Source organism: Lissotriton helveticus, chromosome 1_1, assembly GCF_964261635.1.
Source record: "Lissotriton helveticus chromosome 1_1, aLisHel1.1, whole genome shotgun sequence".
NCBI lineage: Eukaryota > Metazoa > Chordata > Amphibia > Caudata > Salamandridae > Lissotriton > Lissotriton helveticus.
Window position 1 is genome coordinate 1462998529 of NC_136057.1, and position 15077 is coordinate 1463013605.

Consider the following 15077-nt stretch of genomic DNA (forward strand, 5'->3'; position numbering starts at 1 on the left):
GTGGGCAGAGGGGAAGAGGAGGGGACAGGAGAGGAAAGGGCAGCTAGAGTAGGGACAGGGAAGGCACTGGATGTACTGAATAAAGCTCCAGTTGTAACCTCACCAGTGTCTGTATTTACTAGTAGCACGATGCTACAGTGTGCTTCCACAAAGAAAAGTTTTTGCCCTTCACAGAGCTCTGATCGTTCCCTCCCCTCACCCAGCTGCGTGAGCTTGACCTTTTCAGGGGCATACACATGATACTGCACTGCAATTGAGGTGTCTTAGATTGCTAGAAAAATGATGTTTTTCCCTCTGGCAGCAGCACAGGAATAGGGTAGTAATTAACCTACATAGGCTTTTGGGTGTGGCTCGACAGTGCAACAGGCAGCCGATCTTTTAACCTACACCAATCTTATTCTACAGTCACTTGCTTCCACACTACATATCAATTCTTCATATTACCTAACAACATTCCTTTAAAGCCAGACGTATTGACATTGCCAATGCTTTCTTTTGGGTTTGGTGGCCAAGCCTCCTCCTCCTCTTCAGAAGGAAACCACCCGACACGCCTCTGAACGGCGGGGAAGGGCAGGTGCCAGGCAGTATCACCTAATGAGGCGCGTCACAATACTGTAAGCAATCCCCGCCCGCCGTAATCATGGACATTAAAGGAAGACTTGAAGAAAGTACCGCTGTAAGAGAAGTCATCTCGGAAAAATTATCAGTCGCATGTCTGCATAAACCAGGGGGAGGCGGCGAACTAATTTGCTTAGATAATCATAGTTTCAGGAATGCCACGAGCTAAACGAAAACATTTGCTAAACAAATACAGAATAATACGTTTAGCAATATTGTTATAGCTGTAACTTTTATTGAGAAATAATGATGTATAAATAGCTTAATATGTCAGACGCTGTTTCTTTTGTCAATTATACAGTAAAATGTTGCTTTCAAAGATGACGCTGGATTTCCATATTCCAACAATTGGCGGTCCAACTCTCGTTCCGTTGGCTCCTGCACACTGTCCTTTCTCTTCCGCTCTCATTTACATGTGACCCTGTGTGAATGCAGAACGAAGCCAGGGCGTAGTTAGCTCGATGAGTCTCCTTTTGTGGGAAGGCTGAGAGGGGCGGAGTCTGCGTGCTTGAGAGCCATTTCGAGAGCTGGCCTGGGGTTTTCACAGCCAATAGTAGAAAGGGTGGGCGGAGTTCAGAGTCTTGAAGTGAGGCTTGAAACGCTTTGCGGAGGCGGAGGGCGGGACTTCCGGCGGGTGCTCTGGGAGGCGGAGCCGGTGGTTGGGAGCGGAGTCCTTTCAACCTTGTCCTCGGTCTGCAGCGCACCCGAACCGAAGCACCATGGCCTTGCTAAGCGTCAGCCGGCTCCTGGGGACCCGGGTGAGAGTGGGTATTGGGAGTTGTGGGGCTGAGGAGCAGCTGTAGAAGGAGAAAGGAAGTTGGGGCGGAAGGGAAAGTGATGAGGTAGCAAGGCCAGAGGGAGCAGTAGAGACAGCCCTAAGTAAGGAGAGTGTTGGAATTGAAAGCGTATGCCTGTATCCGAATAACCAAGTATAGCCACTCGCAAGACGAAATCCGAGAGAAACAAGCATAACATTTCCTTAATCACTAGATCACTCTCCCACTGTGGCGACCTCTCGTGCTCCCAGACCTAGCCACTCTCCTTTGCAGCATAGACAGCACCAGGTATTGCCCTCCCTCAATAAGTTAGGTTTGCCTTACAAGAGTTCATGAACACAGTATACGATGATCTTCACACTGTTGTTTTTTGGTATGCCCGTATTTTGACTCCATAATAATATTCTTAAAACGAAGACTTTCCATGAACCCCCTCGAGGTTGAATGCCCCAGAAATTAGTTAAAGTCGGTCGGCTGAGGGCCTTTCGCGTTGCACATCTTCATACATGCCAACATTTCAGAAGAGCAAAGAGGGAGATTTTTTTTTAAAAATCGGGAGAATGGGGCTTCAAATCGGGTTACTGGCGTGTATGGGCTTTGGAAGTGTGCTGCTGCAGGATTGGACATTTGAAACACAAATGTACGTTTTTTTTCTTACCTTTTACAAGCATGGAGCGCAATGGCAGGCTGAGAGGGTGATGCAAGTGTTGTCCCCCCCCTCCGCCCCTGTGTGACACCCCAGCCGAAAACAGCTTCCTGTGCACACACACGCCCCCCCCCCCTACTTCACAGGTCTTCAAAAGACTATTGCCTTGTTAATGACCCTTTGTTGTTTTTTCACCCCATCGAGAGCCCCTGCATGGCCACTTTGACTATTGCTGGAAAAATTAGCACTTCACACAAACGCCCTGTCAACAAACCCCGAGGAATCGGGTTTTTGCTTGCAGGAATCGGGAGGCGGGAGACTAGCCTTCAAATCGGTAGTCTCACGCCTGAATCGGGAGGGTTGGCATGTATGCATCTTTTCAAATAGAGGATTCTTCTTTCGGAAGGATGGGCTACGGACTCGGAGCTAATCATCCCAGTCTTGATCCTGCAGTGTGTGTACGTTTCTATGCGGACACTTCCACTGCACAAATAAATGTCCACAACGAAAGGCACTAGAGAAGTTAAGGGTGTATACCCATAAATCACGGATACCCTGGCTAATTGCACAGTAGGAAGCGTAATAATGTTCTCAGCGTTTGCATAGGGTACATGTGACACTAGCACTGTTACCTACCTGCATTGTCAAGCCATATTGTACATATTATACAACCCAATACTTTTATTTGCAGTCAGGCCTTGGAGTTGAGGCTGTTATACCTTTCAGCTCGCCTTCATATGAATTTCGAAAATTCATTTGAAGTATTACTAAAGCACTGTAGTTGCATATTATTCCTGATGTAATCCATAATTTGATTGTTATACTAGTCATTGTTCACACTTGCATTTATCTTTACGATCGCATTATGGTTTTATCAATATCTATTTTCATTATGTCAACCTGGAATATATATATACAGAGAGACACAACTTCTATCCTCGACTAATCGATGTCAAGTGTTAAATGGCATATTAATCTATACCTTTTCACTTAGTTCCAAGCACTGTATTACGATAAGTTGGATAATTGGACATCTCTTTTACTGACAAATCAATTTCTTCTTTAGTTTCAAATGAAACTAGATGAGTGTGATTGATAGTCCTTTGATAACATATCCCTTTTGTAACATTTCCTAAGCTAGCCAGCATCACTATTTCCCCTGTTTTCACAGCTTTGGAGAATTTATTTGTAATTCGCATCTAATATAGGGAATGTTGAAAAAACACTCTTCAGATGACAGTGGTATGACCACCCCAGTGGTGTCGCTCCCCTACACGTGTGAATTATGTCTAACCACTACCTATCCTGCAATTGCATACTGCTCCATTGTTCCTTAATTAGGTTAGCACAGTAAAACAACTTATGTAACGCATCATATGTAGTTCATGACTGCTGATTGGAGGTGGGTACATTACTCACTTTAAAGGCACTCACTATATTGATCATGCTAAAATAGAATGCTGAGTTGGCGCTGTTGGATTCAGTCACCTGAACTTGGGGCCCAACAACGGCATAAATAAGGAATCAACTCACTGAGCCTACTTCCTGGCTAAAATACCATTATCACCTCTTTTGCTGTTGCAAGACCAAGAGGTGTGCCTCAGGCTGTACACAAACATATTCAGGCTGCCTCAGAAGGTCAATGAACACCATCCCAATATAATTGCATCTCCTACATGTCTTCTCACATTATTTTGTATTTAATATGGAACCAACTTCCGTCCCACTTTATTCCATCACACTGGGCTGAGGTCTGTGAAGGTACATGCTATGGTAGGATCTTTCATAGGTTAACCATAATTTCATAAATGGGGGTGCGCCTTTAGCTCCATCCTGACTCTGGCTGAAGGGTGTTTATTGATTGTCACACCACATTTGAAGTGGGGTGAAGAAGTAGATCAGTACCTGTAAGCAAAAAAACAGAAAAATCTGTTGCTAAGATCCCAACATCTTCGTGTTGCATTTTTAGGTTGTCAACTGTTGGTCTGTGCCTTTTAGTTTTATTTGATATAGTACCGTCTTCAACTCCCTATGACTTCTACCACTGAAAAACAGTTGTCGCCTTACATATGTTATTTTTCTATTTATTTATTTTTTGGTTTTACATTTGTTGGTCATTTCTAACATGTTAATACTGTTATGAATTGGTGCTTCAAATATCACATGGGTAGAGGAGAGATGTGAATCTGTCAATACAGGATGCAGCGAGGAAACCATGTATTTAAATAATCTGGTCCAATTGGTAAGGTCTGGCCCTGTTCAAGTTCTTGAAAATGTATAAAGTAGTCACGGATGATCTGGAGGTGTGTCTTGTCTCGTATTGGTAAAGCTGTCATGCCCTCACCTTCTTGACAAAAAAATTCCATCCAAGGCCCCAACTCGTTCGATGAGCGTTAGTTTGGATTCAGATGCAGCACAGATGGTGTTACTACAAAATGTCAGCAATTTACTGCCTCTGGTAAATCTTGACTTCTCGTTCTCCTTGACCTGTTGGCTTCCTTTGACATAATAGACAGTGCTTCAGTACTAAAAACCATAGAAGAATGAATGGGGATCATTGGTACAGTTCGGAGATGGTTTGAATCCTATCATGCAAACCAGTCGCTGCAAGTTAAACTGTCAGACTCTACTTTCAGCTCCATGCGTCTTAAACAAAGGGTTCTCTCAGGGCTGTAATCTCTCCCTGACACTATTCAATCTGTACCTGAAACCTCTCACTTGCCTCTGTAGTGCGCTAACACAATAGTCTCCGTGATAGAGGACATTGCTGGACTTGCAGTAATTACAAGACAGCAATGTCTTGCTACCTTCTCAACATGAGCCCACAGAACATGGAGTTCCTGCTGTTCTCTTGCGTGAGCCTGTCTTGATGCACTAAATCTACTTCACGGCAAGCCAATCTTTGTTAAAAACGCAACATTTCTAAGCTTTACCTTAAACAAAAGCCTGAATTTCCAAACCAACATAAGCGCTTCATTTAATGGGTCATCACATTGCACCCCACCAAGTGATTTTATACCCTCCTCCCTACAGAAGATTATTTGTCCAATCAATGTTTTTTTCAAAACATAGTTTAAAACGAACTCCTTACTGTCTGGTATTCCCGGAATAGACCAATCATTCAGGATTTCTTAGCGTGGCTAATCACCCGCCAGAGTATCCAGGCACTTGCAGGTCCCGGAGGCTCATTCGAACAGCCGTCTTGAGGGTCATTGGGAAAGAGAAGTCACTCAAAAACCTGGGGGTAAAAGCAAGGAGAAACCTGTGACTTTGAATGTGAAACCTTTTCATTACCTGGCACAAAAACCAGTCATCTTATGTGGTTCCTGCTCTTGTAGCAGTGCAGCAGCTTTGCTTCTGGAAATTCACGCCTTTAAAAAGCAAACTTTGGGGCTACCCTTTTTTTAGGTCTCGCCCTGGAACAGGGACAGAGACTCTATAGCCGTCGGATGCCGGGGAATGAGGGACACAAAACTGGCACGATTTTTAGCAGTCGGATTTGGCTGCGTGAACGCGCACGTTCCGTCCTGCGCCGCCCTCCCATCCTACTGCGCATGCGCCGCCCTCCCAGCCTACCGCGCATAACACACACACACACACACGTCGCAGACAGACACTCGCTCACACACACACCCCCTCCCTCACAGTCACACACACGCACTCCAAGACACATACACACACACACGCACGCACACACATACACACACATACACAGCCCGCCTCCCCCCCGCGCCTACATGCTCCTCTCCCTCCGCCCGCCCGCCGCTCAGCAACGCACTCACCGGCTTCCTCTCCTCAGCTGCAAGGCCCGGCAGCAGGACTCTTCTTCCCTCCTTCGGCACCGGGGCGCAGGGTAGGCTCCTGCCTGCTCCGGTGCTCCCTGCTCCCAACACGGCTCCAATCGCGGCTCTTCCGTGGGAGGCGGGGTAGGCTCCCGCCCTCCTACTTCCTGTTTCCGGGTGTCGCGCCGGCCTGCCTGACTTCCTGGTCGCAGGCCGGCAGAGTAACGAGGATGTTTTGCGGTATGTATTTATTTATTTAATTATGCATTTTTATATAGCGCAGACTTTACCCGAAGGCGGTATTTATTTTTTTATGTATTTATGCATTTTTATATAGCGCGGACTTTACCCGAAGGCGGTATTTCTTTATTCATGTATTTATGCATTTTTATATAGCACGCACTTTACCCGAAGGCGGTAATGCTTGCCTTTAAATACTGCATAAATAATTTTAACAACAAATACTTTATATGTAGCTTTTTATGTACATAAGAAAACTATAGCATAAAGCAAAAAACATTGCCATTTACAATAATAATAGCTCAAAGTTAAATAATGCGAGACCTATTGCATTGCAAATGCTTGTTATTTAAGTGCTATCAGAATGTAGAACTCTGTCCAACTGATGATTAGGACTAAGTCCCTATACGACAAATTCAAGATACATATCCTAGATCACACCTGGTTTGTCTACTTCTTAATATGGGAAACTGCACATAATTGTGCTGTGACTGAATAGTCTCAGGATCATCTGTGATCACACCCCTTCTTGGCACATATGACAGAAGACACAAATGGCCACAATAGGGTGCATTAGGTGACTCATCTGCCCTCATTTGAGAGCTTCTCCACTGTTTAAGAAAGGAGACCTTTCAGAATCCCGTTTGAGCATGCTAGGCTTAACTACCCATCACCCATAAATGTAAAATGTAAATGTAGGTGTACTTATATAGCGCAAACCTGTCACCCAAAGGGCATCCTGGCGCTTGCTTAGGGAACCCGTCCTGGTATTCCCCTGTGAGAAACCCCGGCAGGGTGTCCACAAGGTGAAAGCCAGGCATCCCGCCGCGAGGGGCCGTAGTGGAGATTAAGCAAGCTATTGCCCAGAGTTTCAGAGTGTGACCCCGTGATTCGAGTAGGCACCGGAGCGAGAATTGTCGAGTCCGTGGAATTTTGAGCCCGAGACCCGCCGAGGCGGGGAATCGAACCCTGGTCCACGGTTGATCTCAGCTTCCGGGTCTGCCGCCTCTAACCACTGAGCCACGCTTCTCCACATGAAGGGCCTGCCAGGACCTGTACATCTTGGAACACTGTCTACACCAATCTCTTTTGCCACTCCAGATATAGTTTCCTAATCGTTGAACCAGGTTTGTGGCACCCAGGACCCCTAACTCCGCTCTCCGAACCTTTCATCAGCTCCAAGGTTAGCTGGCGTATATATTTTGGGTGCTGTACAACCGTGTAAATAACTGTATATAAGAGTGTCCATATTGGCCACTAAATGAAACTAATTCTTCTTGAGTCTGCGAAGTAGAATGTCGTTAGCAAACTAGGAATTGGTTGTCAGTTGTGCAAGGGCACTTCCAGACTTTTGGGGTTGTATAGTGTAGCCAACATTGGGTGCTGTGTTTGTGCGGCGACCTTGCAGAATATTTGGCTGACTTTTGAAAGGAGAGCTGTGTCTGCAAATAGCCAGGCATAAGACAGGACAGTCTTTAAAAGGGGCGTGGTACAACTTTTACTCCGCAGAGACGCGCCGAATCTTTTAACATGCCCGGGACTGCTTTGTAATGTTTTACAGAATTTTGTTTTCCTTACCTCCTGGCCTGCCTGCCCTGCACCATCTTTGTGGCGACAAACAGATGTACTGTTTGCATGTTTGAGCCACATAGATTCGTGAACTTATTTCTACTTCACTTTCTGAGCGAGGTTTTGAACCTTTCACTCAGTGAGTCACTATGATTACATCACTGTCACGGCATTATGAGGCGAATTTTGACCACCAGAAAATAGTTAAGCAGATCCCAGTTTAACAGTCACTTAAAATATTAGCCACTTAGAGATAATTTGTGACTTATATATTTGTTAGCTTCTAAAAAAGACAGGCGTTTTTGTAAATCTAGAAGAAATGCCCCTCGAATTGCCGATTATCTGTTTTACTGTCCAGGTCCCTGATTGCAGTGTAAAGTGGTAAGGCTCTGCCTAATTGTATATCTGAATCGTTGTAATTTAAATGTATGGTTAAGAAATTCCCAGTACCGGTAGAAAAGATGCTGTCCACAAGACTGGCTCATATATTATCTGCCCAGCTGCAAACATTTCACGAAAGATTGATCTTAAACCGGTCACCAGTGAAGCTGGAATAAGGTCTGTGCAGAGGGTATCTGAATGTTTATTACATTGGGACCAAAGAAAAATGCCCACGCTGCGAATTTGTATTGTAATTGAAATTATAAATCATTTGCATCGTTAATAATTAGTATGTATAATTTTAAGGGCTATTCTTGTTTTTTTAAACTGTGTATGAATTACATTTTTAGTCCGTTTTATGGCCAATTACCCTAATAAACAACATTATTATTAAAATATATTGCTCATGGAGGCAGTGCTTCATTCACTTTTGTAACTGGCTCGTCAGAATCTTGGTGGTTAGTGAGTGAGTCGAGTTAATAATGTGCTTGATGCTGGCTTGCAGTGTTCAGCATTAACTGGAACATTCCCGGTAATCTGGGGTAGTCAGGGTGAGTCATTTTAACTCTGAGAGTAGGCTAATTTTAACTCCATGTTAGGCATGGATCAGGCAAAAGCGGGTACACCCCTGTTGCCTTTTTATATGAACTGTGCTTTGGACAATACATGCACCTGCATGGTAGGCCTAGTTCTTTGGAAATCCTTGCAGGTGAGTATTGTCATTCGTTGTCACACATTCAGCACCCAACAACCTCTCAACTGTTACCTGGGTGTATGTACGTCAAGCACCTCTACATTTGAAAATCCGAGCATTCAAACAACACTTTCTACAAGATTTCTATTGTATCTGAAAAGCCTATTGGTTTCTGCACACTAGATAGTATTTTTCACCTAGCGTTGATTACGCCAATTTCTTTGGGCAGTGCATGGCCACAAAAAGTTTATTTCTTTTACTCTATGCCACGTTTATGAATGTTGTGTTGCTCTCTTTGTACGGGAATCTGTGTCTGGTTTTTATTGTACACTCGCGGTTATGCGTAGAATGCCACCTTCATTCAAAAATTAGTGAGTGGCTGCTGATTTGAGATTATCACTCGGCAATGAAACCGGCAGATCAACATGATACATTCTTTACTGAAAGCGTTACTAACTGCCACTAGCATGGATATGAACGCAATGTTAAACCACAATCATTAAGTGGGATGGATTGCCAGCTCCTAATCCCATCCATGGCAGTCTGTTTTTTTCATTGTTTTCTCATAGTAGTTGCCCAGGTTAGCTGTCTGCATTGAATATAATGAATCACAGTGCACGTTTGGCTATATTTGTTTCCTTCCAAATATTTATTTTACTAAATTGCATTTATATAGCACTTACTACCTCTGACAAGGCTATTTCCTGCTCTCCTATTCATAGCAGTATGGGTGTAAATAATTTTTCATGGCCTGGTAGCCTTTGCATGGGATACATTTTGGCAAATGCATTTGTCCTTGTTAGAGTTGGTATTGAGCTGAAGGGGTGTTAGCCCTGTCATCCTTAGGGTGGTTTCCGCCCCCCCATACTTTTTGGCATTTGCCTCTCACTTTTTGCTGCATCTTTGTGTTGGCCATAGGATTCTGAGCACTTGCTAACCATTGCTAAAGTGCATGTGCTTCTCCCCTAAACCCGGTTCATTGGTGTATACCTGCATATTTATTTTACCTGCAAGTCACTTGTAAAGTTGTACCCATGGCCTTTACAGCATTAGCTGTGCCACCCACACAGGTAGCCTTTCAAACCTCTCTCAGGCATGCCATTGCAGTACCTGTGTGCACAGTAAGTAGTAGTAATTTCTTTATTGTTCGGTTAATTAAAACCACTACAATTTATAACATTCTACAACATTTAAAACAAACTTTTAAAACTTAGACAAGGAAATAAATAAGAAGAGGACAGGGAAAGGAGATAAATGAAGAATTTCTGCAAAGAGTCAAACCAATTACAGCAAAGTTTCTGCAATACCAATTTATCTTTCAGCAATGTTCTTAAGACTCAATGGGAATCCGGCAAGTGGCAGCGTGCCTTGTTTTTTCTGCGAAACTGTCCAGGAATTTTACTAATCTACAGATCAGTTGGGCGTCCGCTGAACATAGGGTCTGGACTATCGCGGATCAGCAGGTGCGGACTCCGAGCTCATTGAGTTTATCCTTAAGCCAGTACCGACGTCCGTGATACATAGCTGGGCAAATACAGACTATATGTATAAAGTCTTGGTTACCTGCACCGCAAAGATCACATTCCGTTGTTGCTTGTGGCCTCCATCTAGGTTGGTCTAGTCGTGTGGGTAAAATGCCCAGCCTTAAGTGGAGAAATTTACGTTTGAGGTTCAACGAGAATGCCGTGTCTAAATAAGGTGCTGGTGCGGGCCTTGTGTACGATTTAATAGTCATCCAAGCGTGAGTCCGGGTACTAAAAGTTATTTTGTCCTTGAGGAACGAGTGTTTCTTAGCAATCCTTTTGACTACCTGGTTAAACGAAGGGACTGGCAGTTTTGTTTCCCACAGTGCTCCGAGCTCAGTTTCCTCTAATGAGGACTTTAGGTATTTTGAGTACTCAGAGTTCGAGCTTGTCTGGATTGCTCCCCAGAGTGCACCATTCAGTTTCTTCTCCTTGTTCCTCCATACATTGTACCAAAATTTAATGGCCTCATATTTTTTCAGTAAGACCTGGGATTGTAATCCGAGTTCAAGTCTGACTTGCGCTGGGGAAGAATTATTCGGTAACAAGAGAACCCGTTTGTATACTTTAGTTTGTATTTTATCCAAGAGGGTAGCGCTTTTCCCGTGGTGCAGAATGCTCCCGTATGCTAATGTGGGCAGTAATTTTTATAGTTATTGACGGATTCCAGCTGATCGTTGTTATTCGGAAAATTGGTGGATTTTTGCGACGTCGTGATATGAGCATAGTCTTTGTTTTCTTAACATTTATTGTAAGCAGGTTCCTTTTTGTGTAGGTGGACAAGTCGTCTAGCAGACGTTGGAGGCCAATTCTTGTCTGGCTCAACAGCACCACATCGTCCGCGTACGATAAATGCGTTAGACGAAGGGTGCCTAACCTGGGAGGATGCGCGTTAACCATATCTAGGCTTTCTGCCAGGTCACTCATAAATAAATTAAATAAATGTGGGGCCAGGACGCATCCTTGCGTTAGTCCGTCAACAGTGTAGATCTTCCTGGTCAGACGACGCCCATTGTCAATTTTCACCTGCATCCAGGTTTCAGTGTAGAGGTTAATGATGGGCAGGAGAATTGAGTCCGGTAGGCCCTGATGTTTTAATTTTGCCCATAGCATTTGCCTGTTGACACGGTCAAATGCCGCTTTAAAGTCTACAAAACAGGTGTGAAGGTCGAGGGAGTTCTGTAGACTTTTCTCGGCAATAAGGCAAAGGGCCATGGCATTCGTCGTTGTGCCCATGCCGCGCCGAAAGCCGGTCTGATTCGGTGGTATTTTATTGTTTGTTTCTGACCATTCAGCCAGGTCTGCCAATATCAGTGACGCATAGTATTTTGATTCAGCGTCGAGGAGGGCAATCAAGCGATAGTTGTTTGGATCCTTACGCTCTCCGCCTTTATATATTGGAGATATAATGGCTCCCCTCCAGCTCTCAGGAATACCACCTGCGTTAGTAACTGTTTGAAACAGTAAGTTAAATTTGCTAGCCCAGTACTGCGGGTCCGTCTTGTAGATGGCTTGTGGGACGCCGTTTGGACCTGGGGCACTATCTGGCCTGCTTCTCTCAATTATTTTTAAGATGCTTTGTTCAGCATCATACTTGGGCCATGATGCTGTTGGTCCAGTGCCCTTTGCGCTGTTCCCTTGATGGGCTGGAGCAATGACTTCCCGCACTGGGTTATCTGTTGCTTCAAAGGGAAGGATGGTAACTGCACTCTGGCTGTTGATTGAAAATGTGTCCGTTAGGTGTTGAGACCATTGCGATTCAGTTATGCAGGCCATGCTTATTGGTTGTGTGCACAGTTTACTGTCACTTAGACTTGGCATTTAAAAGCCCTAGGTCACCCTAAGGGCAGCGTGTTGTGGGACTAAAAAGCAGGGCTTGTACTGTTAAGTTTTATATGTCCTGGAAGTAACAAACAGCTAAATTCATGTCTCACTGCTATAAGGCCCATTCCTTCCACAGACTAGCATGGGGAATTTTTAAAAATACCTTTTGAGATGCAATTCCGATTGGAAAGGAGGCAGCTGGGGGGAAGTTACTTGGCTGCATTTCCGCCCCCTTGAGACCATGTAAGGAAGCGTTGAATCCTAGCGCAAACCCTGCTATTATGCCTTTCTTGCCAAGAAGAATTACTGTAAAGGGTCCAAACGGAGCACAGTTGATTTAAGCACAACTGATTGGATTTTTGTCGTCTTGGTCTTATTTTATGCAGATAAATATTCCCTATTTTTCTAAACCTGTGTGGAGCTTTTTTGTACCTTTTCAATGCTTTACTGTGTGTGTGTGACACAAATACTACACACATGCTCCAAGCTACCGGAGGGTGAGCACAAGTTATCCTAGGTGTGTATCTAGCTTACCCTGCCTAGAATGGTGGGTTCTGTCTGACTTGGGTCCATACCCTAGCCAACCAGAAACCCCATTCCTAACAAGTTATTTCAAATGTACTGAGTGCCTATGTCGTCAGTAGCAGTTGGTTTGGTTCATGCCAGTGGATGTTTAGTTTAATTTCTTTAACTCTTCATTACTGTAACCTTTTGGACTGTGGCCTGGCTTATCTCTAGTGCTAGCTATTGTTACTGAGCCATTGACGTGCCAATTATGGAGAACCACTACCTTCTGTGGACCTTTACTAGAGATATGTTTGCAGGCTCGAGTAACCTTGGCGAACCAACCCAGGAATACCTTCTGTTCGGGTATCCTCCTGAGCTTAGTCTGCCGGACACCCAATTTGGGATTTACTACATCTAATATTGTGAGAAGTCTGAGCAGAAGAACTACTTGGAATGAATGAATGAAGGAGCGTACACAGAGCAACAGGTGCCCTGAACTGGCATCCCGGCGCTAATGAAGACAAAGACAGAACTTCTCAATACTGATGAATTCCAATTGAATAACCAAGTTTTCAACTTCTCTAAAATTAGTCTCTTTATCAGTAAAGCGTAATGAAGATGGAATACTTCGAAAAACGCCAAACACATTTGGTGTACTTGTTCGCGTGTATCTGGAGTCTGAACGATTAAAGCATCTGCAGCAACATGCTCATCCTATGCCTCTCAAATGTGCTATCTCTTCAAAACCCACCCCCACCTCCCCATGCACAGAAATTGAAGATTTGTCAATGTTTATTACTACATGGTGTTTCCTCGTTGCAACACTCCTTCACACATGTGCTGCAGTAGGAAGCAGTGTTTCACGCACTTTGAATTCCTTCCTTGAGATGGTTACATATGTAGGGAGTGACCTGAAAAGGATTGTGAACTCCATTTACATCCTATCTTCACTAGTATTGAACTGTGCATATGGTAGCGCTTTGGGGGACAAGTGGCAGACGCTAACTCTTTTGGAATTTGGTGAAGATTAAACTAAAGCACATTCTTGTTCAGGTGTTCTAGTAAATAGCTGCCTTTCCAGTTCGACCAGAATTCCGGTGGAAGAGCTTGGATCACTTCTCCGTTCAGTCAGTTACATTGGGGTGCCAGCAGAGAAGTTCCCCCTATGAACTCCACGCCTTCTTAATCCCAGCGAAAGGTGTTGACTGGTAAAACAGTACTATGGAAGTCGTAGTTTGTAGGTAGCTTTAAGGAGACCTTGCTTTTATGGTCACCTGTATGGCAAAGCCTTGAACACATGGAGCTAGTGATGATTTGCAGACTGAAGTCCAAAGCACAAGTATCCACCGGAGATTTTTTTTTCTTTTCCAAACATGATAGGAATTTTATATGATGGAAATATTTCTTAATGATTTTATTGCTGTTGAGTGGTATTTAATACCACACAACAAAATAGGATAAAATCACAATAAAAACAAACGTTGGGCAGTACTGACCTCTTGCTTCTGGTTTAGCCACTGTTTTACAAATCTTAAGCTTACAAGCTGCCTTTTTTCTGCCTCATAGATCCATGTGTTTGGCAGAATGGCATAAGTACCAGCACCATATATTAAAGGGCCGGAGTTGATGAGCTAGCTTCGAATGGCCGCAGCCAAGTTGTGAAACCCTGTTAGTGTCCAGAAGCAACAGACCAGTTCAGTAGGGCCAAAACCTTTGCTCTAGCCATACTTATCAAGTTACTTCACTACAAGGTTTTTAGTACCAGAGACTTAATTTTTAGAGACTTTGTGCGTATTCTTACTCCCACATCGGTAGCAGGTTCCACCACACCACCTTTGGCTATGGTTATAATCATCCTCTAGTTCTTTTCTCTTTGGCTCAGGGCTAATGTGCTCCATAGTTTCAGAAATGTTAAAAAAAAATGTCTGGCGTTTAAGCGTCATGGTGCGTCAGGCACAGGAACTGAAAGGGTGTCCTTCTGTTCAGTTGTAGCCGAATATGGGGATCTTTGTGTTTGGGGAGCCTGTGCATACAAGCCAATAGACCCGAAATAGACGGGAGACTCCCGGTTTTAAGGCCAAAAAATACTTTCTTTTTAAATGTCTGCTGCCTGATATTGCATCTCCTTCAATAGGAAAAATACATTCTCTCGAGTATTTTTTTTTGTCTCCCACTTTCCCCTTCCAAAATGTTGGCATGTATGCCAGTGCCATCGCAGCCTAAAGAATTGCATAATTGTGGTCACGGTTCTGGATCATAATAATTCCCATCTGTGTTGTACAGGTCTAGCATCCTCCCCTCACACGTGGCCCCACTTGTTCTTTCAGTGCCTTACATTCCTTATAGTAGGGGGAATCTGTTGCTGTCCTCTGCACACTGCTGGTATTAGAGCTCTGATAGAAAATGGATTAATGCGTACGAACCGCCTGAGATCACACTGTGCCCCAGACCCAGAGTCGCCAGTTGAAGGCGGTTGGGTTTTAAAATGTCTGCCCTTTTGTGCAGTGTTGTCACTTT

The 15077-nt window shown here is 44.1% G+C and overlaps 1 protein-coding gene across 1 annotated transcript in view; it reads left to right on the forward strand.

Annotated features, from left to right (window-relative positions):
* The first annotated feature begins 1234 nt into the window (after positions 1-1234).
* CS (citrate synthase) overlaps positions 1235-15077 on the forward strand; it is a 130976-nt gene continuing 117133 nt past the window's right edge. The window contains exon 1 of the mRNA XM_078686154.1: positions 1235-1376. Within this exon, the coding sequence (XP_078542280.1) occupies positions 1338-1376 (39 nt within the window). The 5' untranslated portion in view covers positions 1235-1337. The remainder of the gene's footprint in view (positions 1377-15077) is intronic.